The 21,868-nt window shown below is 51.1% G+C and overlaps 1 protein-coding gene across 1 annotated transcript; it reads right to left on the bottom strand.

The window, feature by feature from the left end:
- Window positions 1-6,940: 6,940 nt before the first annotated feature.
- LOC113189783 (keratin, type II cuticular Hb3) lies at window positions 6,941-13,124 on the bottom strand. Its single transcript, XM_026398762.2, has 9 exons — window positions 12,741-13,124; window positions 11,023-11,231; window positions 9,715-9,775; window positions 9,493-9,588; window positions 9,131-9,295; window positions 8,791-8,916; window positions 8,297-8,517; window positions 7,587-7,618; window positions 6,941-7,092 (listed from the first exon to the last, which is right to left on the bottom strand). The coding sequence occupies exons 1-9, from the start codon at window positions 13,122-13,124 to the stop codon at window positions 6,941-6,943; spliced, it is 1,446 nt and encodes a 481-aa protein (XP_026254547.2).
- Between the last annotated feature and the right edge of the window lie 8,744 nt (window positions 13,125-21,868).

The following is a 21,868-nucleotide window of genomic DNA, read 5'->3' as shown; positions in this document are numbered from 1 at the left end:
GAAAGTGCTGTCCAGCTGGTCTTGAGCAAGCAAACTGGGGACTTGGGGAAAAACAAAGACTCAGGGGGACTGTGGGTTTCTCTAATCCAGGGTTGCTTGCAGCAGCACTACTGACATTGCAAGCTGTGTAATTCTGTTGGGGGTGGGGTCGTGGGGCCCTGTTCACTTTGTGGTCCTGCTGGCTTCTAGAACTAGATGCTGGCAGTGTTCCCCTCTTCCCTATTCTGACAACCAAATATGTCTCAAGATATGGTCAAATATGTCCTAGAGGTTCTCAACTATGGCAATACTGTCCCCTCACCCAAGGGCATTCCTTGGGGGATGTGTGTGAGTGAAGGAGAGAGTGGAAGGAAAGTCGTGAGAGCCATGGGTGGTGGTGGGGGTGGTGGGGATAGCCAGATGGAAGTCAGGAGAACTGAGCTACTAATTCAGAGTTCTGATGGCCATCTGCAACAAGGGTCACTTGGGCAAATGGCTTCCACTCTGAGCTTCCTTCTGTTTCCTGACTGGAGAGTGACGGAGGGTGGACAGTATTCCTGAGTTCCCTCTCGGCTCTTTGAGTGAGACAAGGTGTTTGAAAGGGCTTGGTTTATACAGACCTGGTTTGAACACCGGTCCAGCCACCTGCTAGTTCTGTGATTGTAGTCATGTCTGTCATCGTCGCTGGGCTTAAGCTTCTTTGTGGATATGATGCCTAGGGGGCTGGAGGGAAGAGTTTCAGACATCTAACCACAAAACAAATCATGCAGATGGAGAGGCTTGGCATGATACTTTATCATTTCTCATAGTTCTGTCGGTGTGCTGTGTGCTTCTCCTTTGTCTGATGTTGTTTGGGGTGCTAGGATGGCTGGAAGGACAAAAATGGCCTCACCCATAGGGCTAGATTTTGTTCTAGTCACCAGCTTGGAGCTCAAGTGATGCTTTTGGGCCAAGATGTAGCTGTCAGGATCTAATCAAAGGATAATAATTGAATAGAGAAAGTTAATATAAAGAGTTGTATTAGAGGACTGGAGGCATTGGCTGATACATAGCAAACACTAAAGAATATAAGAACTGGGGACAGGATTGGCTCAGTGGCAAAGTGCTAGCCTAATTTGCATGAAGCCTTGAGTTTGATCCCCTGAGTTTGATCCACTGGAAAAAAACAGAACAGAGCTGGGATTGTTTCTCAGTGGTAGAGTGCTCGCCTAGCATGCACGAGACACTGGGTTAGATCCTCAGCACCACATAAATGTAAAATAAAGACATTGTGTCCACCTAAAGCTAAAAAAATAAATATTAAAAAAATCCCGGACCACCAAACATTTAGGAACTATAAACATAGGGAACAGCTCCTACCCCTAGGCCTTTTTTCCAGGATTAATTGGTAATTTCCCCACACTTTAGCTAGACTTGTCTTCCTGAGGACACTCGGGCTCAGCCTGATGCCAACTCCCAGAGCCAATGCCACAGGCTTTAGGTTTTGTTATAGCAGCACCCATGACCAGGTACCAACTTTTCTTCCACTTAGCTATTGCAGCATAACAAAATAGCCCCAAACTTGGTGGCTTAAGACAACAATATTTTTCATGATTGTGTATGTTGATGGGTGATTTATTGGCTTCCTATGATTGGCTAGGGCTCTGGGATGGTTTGAAGGTCCAAAATAGCTTCACTCCTATGGTTGGCATTTGGTGGTGTCCACTGGCTGAGAGTTCAGCTGGGGTGATAGCCAGGGGCCTCTGGGTTCCTCCAGGTACTACCAACTGTCATCAGTACTATAAAGAGGGTGGTTGCAAAAACATTCCTGTGGGTGGTATTGGAAAAGTTCACCATCACCAACATGTTTTCTATGAGCTCAAGCTTGTGCCACTTAGGTTACCTCTGGTTACCTCCATTTCAGCACTACTCTAAAAACCTTCTTACAATACTGCCTATTGGCACTCTCTGAGCCCTCTATAGAGGGAGGATGAAAACAAGAACCTCAATGTGCTGTTTTAACATTCTTTCCATGATTGCAAGCTGGTACCACACTGGTCAAAACCCTTTCTTTCTTTTTCTTTTCTTTTCTTTTTTTGGTACCAGAGATTAAATCCAGGGGTGCTTAACCACTGAGCCATATCCCTAGTTCTCTTTTGTATTTTATTTAGAGACAAGATCTTGCTGAGTTACTTAGGGCCTCACTAAGTTGCTGAGGCTGGCTTTGAACTCATGATCCTCCTCCCTTAAAGCCTCCCAAGCCACTGGGATTATAGGAGTGCGTACCTGTGCCCCAGTGGTTAAAACCCTTTCAAATGACTCCTACAAATGCCAAAGAACAGAGAAACAAATTAAAAGATAAATAAATAAATAAACAAACAAACAATTCAACAAAAAATGGCTCCTACAAGCTCTCTTATAATAGCACCTGTTGGAATCTTGTTAGCATTATAGAGAGAGTGGCAGAAAACCAGAATCTGAGCATGCAGTTGAAAGGTTCTCCATTACCAGTGCATTTTCTGTGAATGTAAATTGTGCTTCTAGGGGTGCTCTGGTCACCCCATTTCATCTACTCTCTCTCTAATGCTCTATAGAGCACAGAATCTCCCTTCCACCACATTCTGTTCCATTAGTCAAAGCATTCTCAGGGCCAGCCAGGATTCAAGAGGAGGAGAAATGAGTTTTATCTTTGCTATGAAGAGCAGCAGGGGCAGAGAGGGAAACTATTGTTGGGAGACCATTCCTAAAGACAGCCACCACAGGAGGATTAAATGAGACAAAATGGATACAAGTTTGGAGTATAGCGTGCCACAGAAGAATACTGGAAACTTGGCATTCATCGTTGATGTTATTACTATTACTGAAATAGCATAACAGCATCCCGAGCCTCTGAAGAAAGGGGGCAGAGTGAGGCAGTAGGAAAAGAGGGAAGACTGGAAGTCAAGAGGCTTGGATTCTCATCTTGGCTTTGCCACCAAGAGTGGTTGGTCAAGGCTGTTAGCACAAGAAGACTGGGCTGGATACAAACTTCACTGATCAGCAAAAGCCTTTATTCAGGAATGGAGTCATGCCTCTGATGGACCCACTTTCTTGGTGGACAATAAGCCCCGGGCCAAATGGGGAGTTTACACTTACATGGGTTACACTGAGAGGCGACGTAATTAATGAGCATGTCACTTTAGGCACTTAGGCATTTGGAATCTGTTTTGCTGGGCGAGATGGTGTGGGGGGTGGCTGGGGCCAGTGGTCAGTATCTGGGATTTGTCTTTACTGGGCCAGATGGAGGGTCTGGGGAAGGATTTTTTTTAGGGAAGGATCAATGCTCTGGCTTCTTTCCAGAGACTGTCATTCCAGACTTGATGGATATCTCCTCCCTGGGGCCTGTCTTGTCCCTGAGAAAGAATGTATTGGGAAAGGATCAATGTATTGCCTTCTCTCTCATTCCTTCTTCCCCGGCCACACTATTTTGGGGTTTGTCATTTTTCATATACAATAAAGGCCCTTCACTTTGGGGGCCTCAGCTAGTTCATCCATGTGAAATGGGGGTTAGACCACCAGCTCCTTGGATGTGCAGGAGCCTCAGCTGGTGCGTGAGCAGGACAGGTGTGGAGGGACCGCTGCTCAGGAATTGTCACTACCACAGGCTTGCCAGCACAGAGGGCTCTGATGGTCGGATGGCTCACAGTCATCAGGGAACTTTCAGAGAAGAGGCAGTTGGCTCTCTGAGAAGTTCAGAAGGCCTTGCTAATTGGCCGACCTACCAAGTGCATGGGAAATACCATGGCTGATACCACACAAGGTGACAGGCCAAGAAAGTGCCAGCAAGGAAGAGTCCTTGAGAAACACCCTGGGAGGAAGGAGAGAACTTTTACGGGGTGAGCTGGAGCATTCTAAGCTTCTAGGGGGCTCTGGAGAGCAGCCCCCCAGCCTTCTCTGGCCTTACTGAACTCATCAGACTGCCTGGAGGGTTCCCGGCTTTTGGTCTAACCCAACCTCTTCACATGCTGTTCTCGGTCTGCGGAGCTCGCCTCTCCCTTCTGGCTCATTCCTTACCCACATCAACCTTTTGCTGTAACACGGAAGCCTCAGGGATAGGGACAGCATTGCTGATCATTTTCCTCACTTCTGGGAACCCAACCCGGGTAACAGCAGGTCTTGGTGTGTAGCGGGTCTCAGGCACTATCTGTTGATTCAGTGTGGACTCCTGATCTTCCTGTGGGCCTCAGCGTCAACACTGCTTCCTCTAGAAACCCACCCACTTTCCCAGGCTAATAATCCTCCAATGGTGCTCCTCTTTTTGTCCCCCAAACAAACTGGGGCTTGTGGCAGTGCCCTTCCTCTTGGTGGAGAGGAGGTGGGGCCCAGGACTCAGATCAGAGGTTCTGACAGATGGAGAGTTTGCAGCCTTGGTCTTGCCTGGGCCCTCAGGCCTTCGGGTGGAAGGAAGGTGCATCACCTCCCACAGGAATGGGCCCCTCGGGCCTCTCAGGTGTGCTGTGATTACCCCGAGACTAGGACTCCTTAGGTCCCTGGGAAGGGAGTGTTAAAGCCCAGAGTGGAATCAGAGCCATTTCTCAAGGTCACGCTCCAGAGGCCCTTGGAGAGAGAGAGCTTCTGGTCCCATCTCTCATTTGACCTGTGTCCACCTGAGTGAAGTGGAACCCCCTTTCTCCACAGAAAAGCCCTCTTCACCATGGCTGATTTTAGGACTGTCAGCAAAAGAGTCTCTGCAAAAGAGTCCAATGTAGATAAACTTCCTATTTTTGTATTGCCCTGTTTTACTTGGCCACTGGCCAGGAAGATACCAGCACTCCAGGTGCTGGACACCCCTTACTAGTTTTTTAAAAACATATCCAGTATAGTACTTTGTAGAACTGTGCAAACAAGGTCTCTGGCCTTGAGCTGGGCTTCACAGAGATGTCTACATTTTTAAGATGTTACAGATAGGCTCCATGGTAACAGCTGGCAGGGGGAGGAAAGGGAAGAAGAAGCTCTCCCCTTCTCAGATGTTGTCCTTGAAGGGTTAACTTGCCAAGAACAGGGAAAGAAAAAGCTGCTTTTATGTGAACTTCTGCAGACTGTGAACTTCTGAGCCCCTCCCCTTACACACTGGGTATAAAACTCTGAAACTCCCTGAACTCGGGGTTCAGGGGATTAATTGATTACAGCAAAAACTGTGCCCTCTGAACCTGGTTGCAGCCAAATAAAACTGTTTCCTCCTATCTTCGGTGCCTTGCCTCCTCTGTCCCTACAACATGAGGCAGAGCAGGGGAGAGAGGTGGGAGCAGGGGGACTGGGGAGCCATGAGATTCTGAGTGGTCAGTCAGAGCCAGATGGGTAGGGCTGGCGTGCCATGCTTGACAGTCTGGGTCACCCTGATGGCATTGGGGGTCCATGGAAAGGTCATGCTCATGCTCCCTGAAGGTCTCTCTGGCTGCTGTGGAGCAGGGGCTGGAAGGGAAGAAGAGAGGGCCTCCAGGCAAGATGGAGGTGGCCTGGCCAGGATGGGGCAGCAGGGAGAGAGGGGAGAGCGGGTAAGAGAAGTGTACGGGAGGCAGGAAGGGAAGCCCTTGGGAGCTAACTAGTTTTGAGGAAAAGGCATGAATAGATCTGGATCTAGTTCTGGCTGAGCTGTGGGGCCTACTGTGCTGATGGTCTGGGCAGGGGAGACGCGAAGGGGCTCTGTTGAGGGCATGGGAAGTGGTGAGCTTGGAGGTCATGGGCTCCAAGTGTGTCTAGGAGTGCCAAGGGAGCTGTCCTGTGGGAACTGGGGCATGGCAGTCTGCAGCAGCGCAGGGAGGCAGTGGAGGATCCTCAGGCCTCTGAGCTCAGCTGAAGGTGGGTCCTCCAAGAACAGCAGGGGAGATGGGTAGGGAGCCGGGCAGGTGGAAGAAGGGGAAGGGGAAGAGGGCGGGGGAGGATGGGATGGGGTGATGAGGAGGAGGGCAATGTTCTCACCAGAGCTCTCCCAGACCTGATCCTGGAGGGTGGGGTTAGGGGCCTCTCAGCTCTTCTTCCACAGTGTTCCAGAGCACAGGAGAGGTCAGGCAGAGGGGGCAGGGGAGCCTCTTAGTGCTGAGGTTGAAATTCCTAGGTATGTGGGGACAGGGTGCTGGGCAGGCAGCTGAGGCCAAGGGACGGTGCCTCTTACCAGCTTGAGGGCTTTTGGGAGCAGAGGAGGGTGTGTGTGGAGAGCAGGATGGGGAAGGTCAGGGTCAAGGATTTCGTCTCTTCTTGTTTGATGAGCAGCATGGTGGGGAGGACAGTGCCAATGGTGTGTGGCTTCCGGATGGACACAGGGTGGCTGTTGGCCCATCTGGTGGCTATTGCTGTGGGTGGGTGTGGTGTTGTGGGGCAGAATGCAGGTGTGAGGGGAAGAAGCTCGGCGTGTGCCCAGGAGGGGGTGAGAACCAAACACACGTTTGCCACACACAAAGGTTTCCAGCAGACCAGTGGCCTCCTCTGCTTCCCTCAGGAGAGTTGGAAATAAACCAGGCTGGCAGGTGTACTGTAGGTAGAGGTGCCAAGAACACCGCCTGGCCGCGGAGGGCAGGCCCCACAGGTGCCCAAGCTGAGGGCAGGCCAGAATGACCTTGGTCCCCAGGACTTATGGCTGGGCCAGGTGCTCCCCAGATGGTGGGTATGGATTCCCTCTGAGAAAGTAAGCAAAACACAGAGGCAGGCCTCACAGTTTATTGGAAAATGGGCGACCAGAGGGCAGAGAGGCGTGGGAAGCACTCCCACCCTGCTCCTTCCAGGGAGGGAAAGCTCTTCTCCCAGCAGGGGCTGGACCAGATAGGGGAGGGGTGATCCACTCCTGGCAGCAGGACAGGAGGGGCAGAGGAGTGGCGGTGGGCAGGAGCCGGGGTGCGTTCTCAGAACGCAAGGGGGGAGGCCACAGATGCGCTGCCGTTCTCAGTTGCAGGAGGAGCCGTGGCAGGTCCGGCAGGCTGGAGGGGCTTCCCTGGCTCTTCCGGACCACCTAACACCTGCCGGGGCCGCAGGGTGCGCACATCCCAGTGTTCACTGCCAGGTTCCCGCTACAGGGGGCGTTGCAGGCACTGCCTATCACCGGCCGGGAGCCGGACACGCAGAGGTCCCCGCACACGACCCCGCCCCTGGAGCTGCTGACACCTGCGGGAAGGACAGTAGGATCAGGAGGCCTGGCTGGTGGCCGCCCCAGCCAGCCATCTTTCTTTGGTCTAATATGTCTAGCCCTCCTGGGAAAGCCACATGAAGCCTTTAGTTCTAATTCTGAAGCTGTGGAGGAAACCCTAGCCTGGGAGCCAAGAGGTCTGGGTTCTGGTGCAGATCTGCTTTGAGCCTTGAGCAACTCCCTCCTTCTCTCTGGGCTCAGCTTTCTCACTTATACAAGGCAAGGATTACACTGAGTGACATCAGTTGGCCCTTCCTTCAGTGACATCTTCTTTCCCTCTTCAACCTCAGTTATGTTGTGAGTTTCTTCCTGCAAGCTAACTTCAGTCTCTCCTGCTGCGTGACCAGTCTTGTCCCCTTTACTGGGGGGATTATTGCAAATGCTTTCCCCAGGGTCTCTGTATACCCTTAGTCAGGAGATCCTTGTTGTTGCTCAACCTAAAATTGTCCTTTTCGGGGCTCAAGATACTTACAGACATTCACAGCTCCAATGCCTTCACACAGCCTGAGTGGGGACAAGGTGGGGAGGGGAAGAGAAAAGAAACCAGAATAAGATTGAGATTCCCTTAGGTGCTGGAGTGGTGCAGCTCGGGGCTGTTTCTGATTTACATTTCTGTCTTCATGCAGTTTAGGAAAAGGTGTCTTTTGGGCACTTGCAGAAGTGCAGAGGCAGACTACTCAGCAAGCAGAGCGACGGCTGGATTTCAACTCTCATTTGCCCTCATCTGGCTATCTTTGCACGGTGTATAGCCTGAACTACCATACCCAGTAGACTTGGATAGGCCCAGTTTTAGGAGTGGAAGGTCCTCTTGGGCACACAAGGTCATCACTAGAGTCTGATTAGCAACTCTGCTGTGGGGCAAGAGATCTCCTAGAAACCAGGCAGGGTGTGGATCTTGGAAGATTGAGGATGGAAGTCTTGAGGATGTTCTGAACCAATATTCAGGAGCTTGAGGTTCTAATCCTAGCAGGGCCCTGGGTTACATGGGGCTCTGGATACCACAGTGGCCCCGGCCTTGTCTGATGAGAGGGAATGTGCCCAAGTTTCAGACCTGTGATATCTGGAATCTAATCAGTAAAGAACACAGCTTGGGGCCAGTCCTCGGGATTATGACTGAGACACTAGGAATCAGAGGTGGCAGGCCTATGCAAGTAGTTCTTGGGGCAGGTGGGGTGGACCCACCTTTGCTCCTCGCCCTCCAGCAGGCGCCTGTAGGTGGCGATCTCGATGTCCAGGCCCAGCTTGGAGTTCATCACCTCCTGGTACTCCTTGAGCAGGCAGGCCATGTCCTGCTTGGCCTTCTGCAGGGCGCCCTCCAGCTCAGCCAGCTTGCAGCGGGCGTCGCTCAGGGCCGCCTCGCCCTGCTGCTCAGACTGGGTCACTGCGGTCTCCAGCTTGTTGTTCTAGAGACCCAAAGGAGAACAGGGGAGGTTATGGTCCCTGAGTGTGTGTATATGTCATTGCCTGGATATGCCCAGGGTCTCCTCACAGCTGGGAACAGCCCAGAAACAGGCCCTCTTGCCTTGTTCACCTGGATCACCCAGATTGACCATGCTGGGGACCTGGTCAGGCAGATGGGCTGCAGAATGAGTGGTGAGGCCCACATAGGGCACAGCCTGGCTGTGTGGCACAGGGCAGGGCCCAGTCCCCCTGCTGTTGGGCACAGTGAGCCATACCTGGCACTTGGCATTCTCAATCTCGGCCGTGAGCCTCTGGATGATGCGGTTCAGCTCGTTGATCTCCTCCCTGGTGCGGCGCAGGGTCTCCCCGTGCCTGATCACTGTGGCCTTCATCTCCTCGCACTGGGGGAGGCAGACATGCTCTGAGGCTCAGCATGGGGCACCCTGAGTCTTGCAACCAGCCAGCCAGCCCTGCCCTGGCCCCAACCTTAGAGCTGTCTGTCCTCCCCTCACCACCTCAGGGCATCAGAGTCCCCAGGCAAAGAGGCCTTGTTCATACAGGGTGATGCCCCCTCCCACTTCCCCATGAATGAGGCAGGGGTCCTGAGCCCCTCACCTTGCTGCGGTACCAGGACTCGGCCTCGGCGCGGCTGCGGTTGGCGATGTCATCATACTGAGCCTTGATCTCAGCCACGATGCAGTCCATGTTCAGGTCACGGCTGTTGTCCATCTTGACGATGACTGAGGTGTCAGAGATGTGGGACTGGAGAATGCGGATCTCCTGCAGGAGGAGCATGGGGACATGTCAGAGGCTCCTTGAGACCAGATCTCAACCCAGCACACCAGTGCCCAACTTCTCAGGCTCTCTTGGCCCCCAGACCCTGCCTAATCACACAATCCCAGCCTGGAGCCCCAGACACAAATCCCTGTCCACCTCCCCACTCCCTCTAGCCCTCAGCCCGGCCTAGCGACCCTCACCTCCTCATACAGTCGCCTCAGGAAGTCGATCTCCTGGGTCAGCGCCTCCGCGTTGGCTTCCAGGTCTGACTTGCGCAGGTAGGCGCAGTCCACGTCCTGTGTGGGGTGACAAGGGGTGGTGAGGCCAGCTCTTCTGGGGCACTCTTGGCATGTGGATGCAGTGAGTCAGGCCAGAGGGGACAGGTGGTGTGGCCTCCAGGTGGGTTGGCTTCAGATACTCACCTTCTTCAGAGCAACGAACTCATTCTCGGCCGTGGCCCGAAGTGTGACTTCCTCTTCATACCTGGTGGGCGAGAGAACAGGGCCTGGCTGCCGGCTCTGGGCCTGGGCTCTGGACATGCCTACAGATGGCCTGATTGCCGGCCCTCCCCCTGCTCATCCTGCTTCCACAAGACGCGGGCAGGGCCCAGGAGAGGTCAGGCTATAGGTCCAGGCCTCCTGGTTCCCTTGGGGCACGGAAGCACCCACTCCGGTGTCGGCTCTTTTCTGTGGAGGCAGGAGGGCAGGCGTGGAAACTGTGCTGGTGGGGGTGTGCGTGGGCATGTGCGCGCACACACATGTGGTTGGGGAGAGGAAGGTGGCCGTTTGTCTCCCCTTGCCTCCGTTTTCCTTTCCTCTGAGCCCTTCCCTGGCTATGACTGTGCAGCAGGTAGAGGGAGTCCTCCCTGTCACTCCCCCTTGGAGGAGACAAGGGAAGTAGAGCCTGCCCATGTCCTACTGTGTGGGCATGCAGCTCCAGGACAGGGTGGGGGTGTAGGAGTGTGGTGGGCCAGGGGACACCATGGCTGAGAAGGTTCTTGAAGGAGGCTGCCACCCTCAGAAGGAGTGCCTTTTTTTTTTTTTTTTGTAGAACTGGGGATGAACCCAGGGGTGCTCTCCCACCAAGCTACATCCCCAGCCTTTTACTCTATTTTTAAAATTTTGAGCCAGGGTCTCACTAAGTTATTCAAGTTGGCTCTGAACTTTCAGTCCTCCTGCTACATGCTCCTGAGCTGCTGGGATCACAGGTGTGCACCACCATGCCCAGTTACACAGATGCCTTTTGAAGGTCCAGGACTCACTCATCCTTCTCGTCATGTCACACTTTGTCACTGAAGGTCTAGACCTGTGACTGTCGTGTCTGCTTCCCAAGGTCAGGGGCCATGCCTACACTTGTCCTGGGATCTCCAGTGCCCAGCCCAGGGACTGACTGGCACAGGTAGGCTTAGTGGATGGAGCAAAGGAAGTCCACTTAAGAGTCAACTTAAGAAGGGTGTCCAGGACTTTGAGAGCTGCATGCAGGGGGACAAAGGGACCCATATGCTTCTGAAGGGTCTGGTAGATGAATAAGGGGAGGGAGTAAAGTTGCCCTGAGCAGCTGTTAGGAAGGCAAAGTGAGCCCTGAGGGCCAGGACCTCAGGGAGACCTGTGCCTGGAGGAAGGGCAGGTGCACAGGTTTTTCCCATTCCCAGCAGCGATCTGGCTGCAGGCCTGATGCTCCCCTGGGCTGCGAGCTCCCACCAGAGCCAGGCTCTTTCCTGTGGCACTCACTTCTTCTTGTAGCCCTCCAGCACCTCCCGCACGTGGTTGAGCTCTGAGGCCAGTCTCCCACTGTCGGCCTCCACACACTCGGCCTCCCGCCTCAGGGTCTCGATGTAGCCCTCGAACAGGGGCTCCAGGTTGCTCTCGCAGCACTTGCGGTTCTGGTAGAACTGCAGCTTGGTCTCCAGCAGCTTGTTCTGCTGCTCCAGGAAGCGCACCTGCCACCCAGAGGAACAGCCTGAGATTCTCTTCTTGCAGAGTCAGAGGCCAAGAGGGGATCCCAGGACCGGGATCTGAAAGGCTTCAACTTTGAGGCCCTGATAACTGCTTGTTGGGGGTATCATCCTTCTCAAAAATCACATTAGGAATTAAATCAGTTCACCGCCTAGAAGTCCTTCTTGAGAGCTAACCTCAATCTCTTCTAAGGCAATTTACCCCGTGTCATGAAAAGTGTTTAAAAGAAGCTGATTGTAGACTTTGATCTACTTGTTGACAGCGTGACCCTGGACAAAGCACTTAGCCCCTCTACAGAGTGGGGCAATTAAAGTACACCCCACTGTAGAGATTAAAAGAGACCCAGCACAGAAGGTCATGTCCACACCGAATAGCTGCCTCAACAAGTCAGGTGACAAGAGCCCTGTGCAATTGCACAGATGCACCTTTTTTAGAAAGGCAGGCTATAAAAGTTGAAAAATAAAGCATGTACCAATTATTCAAACCCTACAACAACAATGCAATTAGAATAATAGTCAGCTGGGATATTTGAGTAGGAATGCCGGTGCCCCGCCCTTCATCTGACAGAGCAGACAGGAGCAGGAGCTCACTGACTGCTGAGCCCTTACCTTTGCTCTGCAGGGGGTCTTATCTCATGGTCATAATTACTGACTGTTGGGTCCCAAGCAAAGTTTAACAACCATCTATCTCCCTGCCACCAGGTTGGTCCATTGCCCCACTTAGATTCTTTTGTCTGATAAACTGGCACATCCCTGCGAAGTTCTTTCTCATGCGTCTTTGGTGTCTCATGTTGTTAGCCTCTTGCCTTTAGATATTTTGGACCTTCCTGGCCAAGTCTCTACTGGAACTTGAGGGTGGCTCTTGAGAGTCCCTCTTGGCTCCTCATGGGAGACTTTCTTCCTGGAGCGTGGTGCCTGGACTCTGTGACATGGGCTGCAGACTTAGCTGGATGCTGATTCTGCAGATGGTGCCCTTGAGGGTAGGGATGGTCTGTTGCTCCTGCTGATCCTGAACCCTACATAGTGGCTTGAACAAATTACTCTGGCCCTGCTCAGTAGCCAAGTCACCCACTACGAGGGGTAGAAGTAGCTCAGTGTGGCCCATGGGATCACCACCAGAAAGTCTGTCTTGCCATGTCCTGGTCACTGGCCCTGACATAGGAAGCACCTCCTTGCCATGTCAAGAGTCACTTGGCTTCAAACGCACCAAACACCCACACTGTGGCCTTTAGCTCACAAGGTGATATCATCTCCCTGTCTAAAGGTTCTGCCCCTAGTTCTGCTTTCCAGCTTTTGGTTTGTCTCCCCCATGAGATTGTCAGCTCCTGATCCTAATCTTGTCTTTCTGTCTGTATCTTAGAAGTTGGATCACTCTTCCCTTTGGTCTGGGAGCTTACCTGGGCATGTACTCACTTTCGACTATCCCCATCAGTGCCCAGGCCTGGCTGTGCACCTGTGTTGGGGATCAGGAAGGGTGTGATCCAGGACACCCACCTTGTCGATGAAGGCAGCGAACCTGCTGTTGAGACCCTTGATCTGCTCCTTCTCCTCGTGCTTCACGCACTGCGCGTTGGGGTCGATCTCCAGGTTGAGGGGCGTGAGCAGGCTCTCGTTGACGGACACGGAGGTGATGCAGGGTGGGCTGGGTCCGCACACGCCGCCAGAGCGGTAGCCAAAGCTGCGTCCGCAGGAGCCAGAGCGGAAGGCTCCGCAGACGCTGCGGCTGCTGAAGCCCCCGGTGATGCCGCGGTAGCAGGAGATGCCGCGGTAGGGGGCGGCGGTGATGCAGCAGCGGCCTGGCCGGGGCCCGCAGGCGGAGGCGCAGCTGAAGTTTCCAGCGCGGAATCCGCAGCCAGCAGAGTTGAAGCCACAGGTCATGGTGGAGGCGAGGAGGTGTCTGAACAGTGGAGAAGTTGACGACGGATGCAGCCAAGGGCCTGTGCTCCCTGGGCCGTAGCAGGCCTTTTTATGTGCCAGGAGCCGCTGGCATTAAAAGGGGCAGCAAAGAGACAATAGCTGTGTTTTATTGGCTTGGCATCACCCGACCTCTTAAGCTCCAACCCGCTTGCCTCTTCAGTGTGGCTGTGTCAACAGTCCCAGCGACAGGCCCTGTTTCATCTTCAAAGCCCTTTACAAGCTTCCTCCTTGCCTGTGCCCCTCCCCTGGGCACTAGAGTGGCAAAGGCATGGGGGCTCCTGGAAGCATGGCTCAGACCCTGTGCTGGGGGATGCACTGACCTGCAGAGCCAGCTCTCCAAATCCTGTTCTGAGCTGGGCCTTGTGTCCCAAACAATCTCTTTACTCTAGGCCTCCTCGCCTTCCCCTTACCTCTCAGCAAGATCCCTTCCTTATGGTCAAGAGGAGCCTCTGCTAGCCCACTTCTGCCCAGAGCCTGGCCAGGGATGGAGTGAGGGTGGAGATGGCAGGGAGATGGTGTTTGCATTTTGGGTATTCCTAGTGCAGGGACCCCAGAGGGGACATGGGAGGAGCTGAGTCAGAGAGTTCAGGACAGAACCAAGGCTGTTACTTCTGAGTTCTGGGCACCATTGCTGGTGGGATTTGGAGCAGGGATGGGGACGTGGTATCCCCTGGAGCTCCAGGGTCTGATCAAGAAGGGCATCATCCGGGAGAGTGAGGAGCTGGGTTTGAGGAGGATTGGGGCAGAGTGGTGTGGGTTTGAGAGGAGATAAGAAAGAAGTCCTGCTCTGGTATGGAGATTAGACCATGTTCCTTCCTTAATTCTTCTGGAAGTGCTTACTGGGTGCCACCAACTTGTGTCGTCTATAGCACTCTGTTCTGGGAATCCAGCAGAGTCCTGGGCGTTTGGAGATAACAGAGGGTGGCATGTACTCCAGCGTTTGGCTAGTGGGGACGGTGAGAAGTCACAGGTGGAGGGGATGTTCCCACAATGTCCTGCCTGAGGAGTTGGACTCTGATGGGAGTCCTTTAGGTCCTCAGCAGGGAAATTCAGCAATGGAGTCCTGGTGTGCTGCACCCACTAGGAAGGACGAAAGATGCTGTGGGTGTGGGGGTCATCAGGTTCCTGAAATGGAATCACTTCCTCTCCTCAGAGGACCCACTGGGTGAGAGAGGGTCCTCATGTGGGTATCCCAAAGCCATTCTCTCTTAATTTGGCCCCTCATTCCTTAGAGCTGGGTAAGGTGATGGCTTTGGTGGATGGACAGGAGGACTGAGCCAGGAGGTTTCCCCTAAGCAGAGGACTTGAACCTATAAATCCTCCTAAGCACACGTCTCTGGACTTCCTTTGAGGATGGCTCCTTTGATGGAGCTGAGTCCTGACCCTGCTTCACAGGCCTGGTCTGGGCTAAAAATAACCCTCCACGTGTCATGTTGGGCCCTTGCCTTTTACCCTCCCCACTGCCACTCAGGGTTCCTGGAGATTTGGGGATGACAGGGAAGGGGCTCTCCCTTTGTGGGACCTGAAGATGGGTGGGAGATGGTGCTGTGGAAATTGGCCAGGGAGCTGGACAGCACCCGCCTCTATGCTGGAAGAAGGCCTCTCCTGTCCCTCCTCTTGGGCCCTATGCATATGCTTCTGGTCTTGTCTCTGGGTGTGGGTTGTGGAATAGGGCATGAGGGACACACCAAGGGGCCTCAGGGCCTTGGGCTTGGGTAGCGGATTTCAGTTCCAGTGGCTGCTGGGACTTTGGAGCCCCTTTCAGGGAGCTAGGACAGGCTGTGCTTTCTTGCCAAGCCTCTGCCGGGTCACATCTGCCAGTTATCCAAGGAAGAACCCAGGCTTTCTCGCCTCTCATCTTGACCCACACTGCAAGTGGTGAGCTGAAAGGGTCTTGGTACCTATTTAATAAATCAGTGCTACTTTTTTGGGGGGAAAATACTGAGGGATACAAGAGCCCGTGAACATTTCCTCCGTCTCTGCCCCAGTGACTCCATGGCCCTTCTTTGACCCAGGGGGCCTGGTGTCAAGTTGGACCCCTTCACTGGGGGCTCTGTGTAGACACGTACTTCCTAGGGTGGGGGGAGCCATGACAGTGCCCACCCCTGTAGGGACTGGAGCCGATGGAGCACAGATTCCAGAGATTAAGAAGAAACAGAAGACACAGTTTGAATCCCAGCTCTGCCGTATACTAGCTTTGTGACAAGGCACTGGCTGTCCCCTCGTTTCCATACTTGTCAAATGTGAATGGCAACACGCACCTTGCTGGGCCCTGGGAGGAGTCAAGGTACCAGGTGGGAAAAGGGCCACTCCACCCCCACTCCATGCAAGCTGGTGACTTGGTTGCATGTAGCCTGCGGGGACTTGCAAAGGGACAGCTTCATGAGCCAATGACATGCCAACTGCCAGGCTTGGGTCAGCAGAAAACAGCTGATGGCTTTACAAGGCCACATCACCACCTCAAAAAGCGTAAATTAGAGCACTATTTGTAAATGGCTCAGAACAAAGAGGACGGGGACCAGGAGCCCCTTGGAAACACAGACAGGAAGCTGACACAGGACAGCGGCAGCCCGAGGCTGGGCTCCTTCTACCTGCTCAAGGGCCTAAATAAAGCCTCTCATCCAGCCCCGTGTTGCTTTAGTCACCAAGGCCATTGCTCTGTGCCTGCCCATCTGGCAGTTGGCCTCGGTCTGCCCAGGGGTCAGTGGGAAACTGGCTGCTCCTGGCTGCCGGGAATGGCTACCTGCCTGTTGGTCTGTCCTCTGGTTCCTGCCCAGCTCTCTGGGCCAGGAGCCTCATTCTTGACTGTATTTTTTCTGGTGGTTGACTGCCTCTCTGGCTTTTGATCCACAGATGCTTTGACTTTGTCATTTATTCTTGTCTTAATATCTTAATGGAATTCTCATAAACAAGCCTGTAATGAACATTAGTAAATACATCTTTGTGTGCTTCACTGATTTCCTTAAAATGAATCCCTAGAGGTGGACTTGTTGGGACCGAGGGACCATCCTGGTTCCAGGTATGCCTACTTGGTGCTTGCTGGCTGTGGAAGTAGTGTTTTCATGGAGAGGAAGTAGTAGGTCTAGGAATCAGATACAAATCCCATTTCTGACATGGTGTGACCTATAAGTCAATCTCTGTAAGCCTTGTTTTCTCAGGTGTAAAATTAGGATTGTAAGACTGGCCTCCTGGGCCTCCGTGAAGATGAACCAGCTGGAGTGTGGAAGTGCATGGAAGGAATTGGATCAGAGGCAGCTGCATAGGCAACTGGCTCCCTGCCCTGGGCAGGAGGAGTCCCTGGGCCCCCACTCACCTTCCTTCTCCCAACCTCATGCTCCGGCTTTGCCTGTTGGCCTTGAACTCCTAGCACACCAAGGCCTATGGGCTCTAGCTGATGAAAGGTGGCACTGTCGCATATTCAATAAGTATTTACTGAATGAGTACTGTGTACTGAGAGTAAAGAGAGGGACTTAATACATGCTCTTTGTTTTCAAGGATCCAACTGTTGAGAGGGTAGGTTCGTAAACACGCACTTGTTAAATATGTACTAGATAAAACAGTTCTTAGAGGCAGTTCATGACCTGTCACCCACAAGCACATCTTGTCTCAGGAGCTTAGAGAAGCTTGCCGTGGCTGCTGCAGTTGGAAATGCTCTGTAGGAAGTCAGGCCTGAGCTGGGCTTTGAAGGGTGGGGAGAGTTTGGACAGGTTCAAGGGGTGGGGTCAATGCCAGGCAGTAAATGGCAGAAAAGTGCTGGCTCAGGCCTAGAGAAGTCATGCTGGAGGAGGAAGCCCAGCCTGTCCCAATGAAGACTGAGAGCAGGACAAGGATGAGCACTCTCAAGGCCCTGCTCTCCCATGCTGGAATTCCTGGCCAAGGAAAGAAGTATGTGTTATTATTAGAAGCAAAAACACAAAACTAGCATTATTTTCAAAGAAATGGGACCAGTTCCACGGAAACCCCAACATAATTAACCAGCATACTATGGAAATAGCAGGACAGGTGAAGCAGAACAACTGCCAGTTACAGGATCAGCTTACAAAAATCAAAAGCATATTCTATTATCAGTGACAACCAATCGGCAAATGATAGAAAATAAGATACTATTCCTAAGAACGATAACAACAATGAAGCATTTACGATATAACTTTATAATTATTCACAATATTTTTTATGGACAATGATGTAAAACTCTGTCATGAAAAAATGTGAAAGAAAACCTGATACCATCTTTAGGAACACCTTGGCCTAGCATTCTAAAGCTATACATTCTCTCAAAATCAAGTTGCAAGTCCAATGCAAACCTAATAAAAATTCCATCTGGAATTTCTTTTGAGGAACATGATAAAACCAATATAAAATTTATATAAAAGAAAAAAATTCATTTGTAGTAAAATCAGTTATGAACAAGAACTCGGGCAAGATATCTGAGGACTAGAGAGCCATAATAATGAAAAAAGGACAGTACTTGGGCAGTGACAGGCAAATGGCCTAGTGGATCAGAATAGATCAAAATGGACCCCTTACCTAGAAGGTAACTTTGGTATTTGATGAGGGCACCAATGAGCAAAGGGCCATTTATTGGGTTGGTGAAGATTTGTTAAAAATAGTCTCACCACTTGGGAGCCTGAGACAGAGGGATTTCAAGTTCAAGGCCAGCCTTAGCAATTTGGTGAGGCCCTCAGCTACTTAGTGAGATCCTGTCTAAAAATTTATAGAAGCTGAGATGGGGGCACTGGGGAGCTGGCACAATGGTAAAGCCCCCCCCCCCCGGGTTCAATTCTAAGTAGGAAGACAAAGTTTCACCATGTAGAATGTATAGAGCTGGAGTCCAGGTTATACCACACAATAGGGGAGACCTCAGATGAATTAAAGACCAGGACATGAAAGATAAAACTAAAAAGCCAGGTGAAGAATATGTAAGCAAATATCCTTATAACTTAAGGGTGGGGGAAGACAAGACTTTATAAGCAAACTGGAAAAAGTCAAACTCAAAAGGTAAAAAAAAAAAAAAAAAAAAAAGGATTGGCATGTACTACATTAAAATGAAGAATTCCAGTTCAGTGAAATATACTACCTAGAAAAACAAAATTGACAATTGATAGCTTAGGAGAGTGATATTTAAAATATTGAATGATTCCTAGGCATCAACAAAGGAGGATCCAGGGAGCTCACAGAAGGGAAAATCCAAACAGCTAGAAAGAGTAGGAAGAAAGGTTGACTGTCCCTGGTCCCTGGGAAGAGACAGATTAGAACCATGAGATATTATTTTGCCATCAGAATGGCAAGGATCAGAAAAAGGTGGATATTACCAATGATGAGTGGAGTGGTAAAGGATGGGAACCCTCATGCCCAGGGGCCTGTCCAGATGTTCTGGGAAGTGCCATAGCATGGCTCAGTGGATTTAGGCATGAGTAACCCCTGTGACCTGATGCTAGGGTGCGTGTATGGTTTAAGTATGTCCCCCAGAACTTCATGTGTTGGAAACTTGGTACTCACTGGGGGGATGTTAAAAGGTAGTAGGACCTTTAAGAGGAGGAGCCTAGTGAAAGGTTATTTAGGCAATAGTAAGATATGAGCCACCAAACTAAGTGTTAACTTGTAGGGGATGGTGATGCTACACTCTCAGGTTGATTTTAATTTCCTATATAACAAGGAACAATTATCTCAGGCTGTGAGATATCAATAAGTGACTTCAAAAGGGGAATTTAGGCTGTTAGACTAGAAGCAAATGATCCTTGCAGTGTGGAAGATAGGTTGCTTCAAAGGTTCCAGATTATTTCTCTGTATGTCAGGGAATAAGATGGATAAATGCAATAAAACACTCCCCTCCAACCAGTGAAGATATAGCCAACTCTAACTGGTCTGAGCGACTGAGAGTTGTCTTTGCTTTATTATAATAGCATTTACATCTCCTTGTACTTGTAGAATTGTTCTATCTCCTGCGGGCTTTGCTTGGGTGCCTATGGGTAATGAACATGTGCACTACCAAAACGATTATATAATTGGGTAATCATAAATCACAGGAATAAGGGAGAATAAATTACCCAGTAGGCAGAGTATAGTTATGGTCCATGCTTAAAACTAAATTAATTGTAGAGAACAAAGAAACATGAAGTCCATTCCTCCTTCAGTGGTCTGTCCACTCTCCCACTTTCTCTTTCTCTTGCTTCCACGAAAGTGTATTTTCAATTCTTTTCCCACGTTCATTTTGCCTAATAAAATCTTCTTATGCTGAGACTTCAAGCCTTGCCTAAATTTTTTCTCTCATGAGAGATTCAAGGATGGAGGGAATTTCCGCTCATGATTCTGGTATCAGGTGGTTTGAGGGTGCTGATCTCTGAAGGAATTAAGGTAGTTCATGCCATGCTCTGAATTAGGTTTTTATAAGACTGAGCCTGGTCCTTCTCGGCTTCTGGCTTCCTGTCTCACCAGGTGACTGCTGCCTTTTGCATGTGCCCCTACCATGATGTCATCTGCCATGTGATGATGCAGCCAGAGAAGCCCTTGCCAGAGCTAGTGCTATGCTGTTTGGACTTTCAATCTACAGAACTTTGAATTAAATAAGCCTCTTTTCTTTATAAGTCCTTAGTCTCAGATATTTTATTGTAGCAACACAAAATGGACTGATTCACTCAGCAATTCCACTCTTGGAGAGAAACCCTACTCCCACTGTTGTAGTTCTATTGCAAGGACAATCCTATTCATCATGGCATTATTTGTCTAACAAGAAAGTTGGAGGCAGCCTGGGTGACCATAGATTGGACAGAGACAAATGAAAGATAATGAATCCATTCCATGGAGCAGAATGCAGAAGGTAGAAGCGACCCAGTTGATAGACTTACATGGTGTTGAGTTAAAAGGGAATACCAGAGCAGGTGTTTGGGTACCTTAACATTTATGCAGATACAAGACACACACTTCAGAAGCATTGTGACTTTCTTTACAGTAATGGATATGTATCTGGGGACATGTACAATACCCTAGGGTCCTTTGGGAATGCGGAGAGAGAGAAGAGGAAAAAGAAACAAAGGGAAGTACATGAGGACCCCATGCAAAATAGGGATGATGTGGTGGACAGCCCTGTCTGGGATGTCCAAAAGAAAGCCTGCACATCAGGTGGAGCGACCCTAAAAAGGAAGTTAGAGATGGGGTGGCCTGATGTATGAGGCCACAGAATCTTCACAGGCCTTCCTTCCCCTGAGCCTTTGGTGCCTGGGAAGATGCTTCTTGGAATGGATTTTTTTTTTGGAGGGCAACTAAGGCTATCAAAGTATAATATAGGCTGGAGAAGGGAAGCCTGGGTTCCAAATCTGTTTTGGGAAGTTAATGTACACAGTGGCGGCTGTGGGCTGCCCAGGGAGGGGAAAACCGCAAGGTGTTGAGCACTTGCAGGGAGGCCACTGGGAGAGTGAAAACTCCAAGCAGGGAAGAGCCAGGGAAGCCGCACTCCACATTGATGGACCCGGGAGAGCTTTGTGGAGGACAAGAGCTTTCCCAGGTGGTAGCACCGGGCACCTTCTGATGCCAGGTGAGGGTGCCCTCTAGTGGATCTGCTGCTGCAGTCCTGACTGGCTCAGAGCGTCTTTTCTGGCTTTCCCCAGCACCGTGACTCAGAGCTCAGGATTTTGATGTGTGCACATCGCTAAGTTGTGCGGCAGCTTGAAGGGGAGCTCCTGGCAGAAGACAGGAAAGGCCTTATCATAAGCATTTCTGGGCCCGTTTTTTCTTCTGGTATGTCTCCTGAAACAGCTACTGCGCTGGCAAACCTTCTCAGCTGCCAGAGTGGGGAACTTCATGCATCGTGTCCTGCCCCACTCTCCAGGCTACATTGCTCCTGCAGGATCCCTCCAGGAATAGGGAAGCTCTGGCCTGGAAGGGGGGCCTTATGTGGAATCCAAAGCTGAGTTCCTGTTTTAGACATTGGTCATCATCTGCCTCCTTGGATATATCCCACAATAACCTTTCCATCCCCCAGAGGTCTCTACTCTGCACCCTACCCCAACCCAGACACATACACAGCCTGCCTCTTCAGCACTCATCACAAAGCAAAGTCACAGGTTCCTGGGTACATGTGACACAACTCTGGTACTGTTTTGATCAACAGTGTCCTTGGGGAGCAGCGAGGGACTCAGGCTGGTCACTCTTTCTCTCATGTGGTCTGGGCAGCAGCATTGGACACAGTGACTCTGTGGGTGGTGCCTGAGAATTCAGGAGCTGCTTAGGACAGAAGCCATGAGCTATCTCCACCAAGCCCCACCTGAATTCAGAGTCCCCAGTAAAACACCGGTTTTCAAAGTTGCTAACTTTTGGGGCTCAGTAGCTTCCACAGTAACTGGAACAGATTCTTAGCTGGATTCCTTCATTTGCAACCACTCCTGATGATTAGCACCATCTTCTTCCAAAACTTAAGATGTTCTAAATTCATTGTTAAATTTTAGTTTTAAGTGCCACTAGGCCCTCTTCTTTCTCCCCAGTGCTAATTTTCCCCACCCCTATGTCTGTTTGTGGGTCTCTTGGCTTGGTGGGGTGGGGTCTTTCATCACTCACATTTGCCTTCTGTCCTTGTGGAGCTATTCAACATGGACAGAGTCAGGGGAGGGATTGTTAAGCAGGCCTTTGTGAAGCAACAGCTATAAGAGACCCAGCTTCAGCGGCCGCCTATATAACTGGCTGGTGGCTTCATAAGCTCATCATTCCAGGCC

The sequence above is a fragment of the Urocitellus parryii genome, chromosome 5 (assembly GCF_045843805.1).
Source record: "Urocitellus parryii isolate mUroPar1 chromosome 5, mUroPar1.hap1, whole genome shotgun sequence".
NCBI classification, from domain to species: domain Eukaryota; kingdom Metazoa; phylum Chordata; class Mammalia; order Rodentia; family Sciuridae; genus Urocitellus; species Urocitellus parryii.
This window is presented reverse-complemented; position numbering and strand designations above follow the sequence as displayed.

Bases quoted from the DNA above. Each gene is read 5' to 3' on its own strand.
- LOC113189783 (XM_026398762.2), bottom strand. From the start codon at position 13,124: ATGACCTGTGGCTTCAACTCTGCTGGCTGCGGATTCCGCGCTGGAAAC. The intron at 11,232-12,740 runs GTGGGTGTCCTG...TCTGGGTGGCAG, and splicing joins TCGCTGCCTTCATCGACAAG to GTGCGCTTCCTGGAGCAGCA. The intron at 8,917-9,130 runs GTGAGGGGCTCA...TGCCTCCCCCAG, and splicing joins AGTCCTGGTACCGCAGCAAG to TGCGAGGAGATGAAGGCCAC.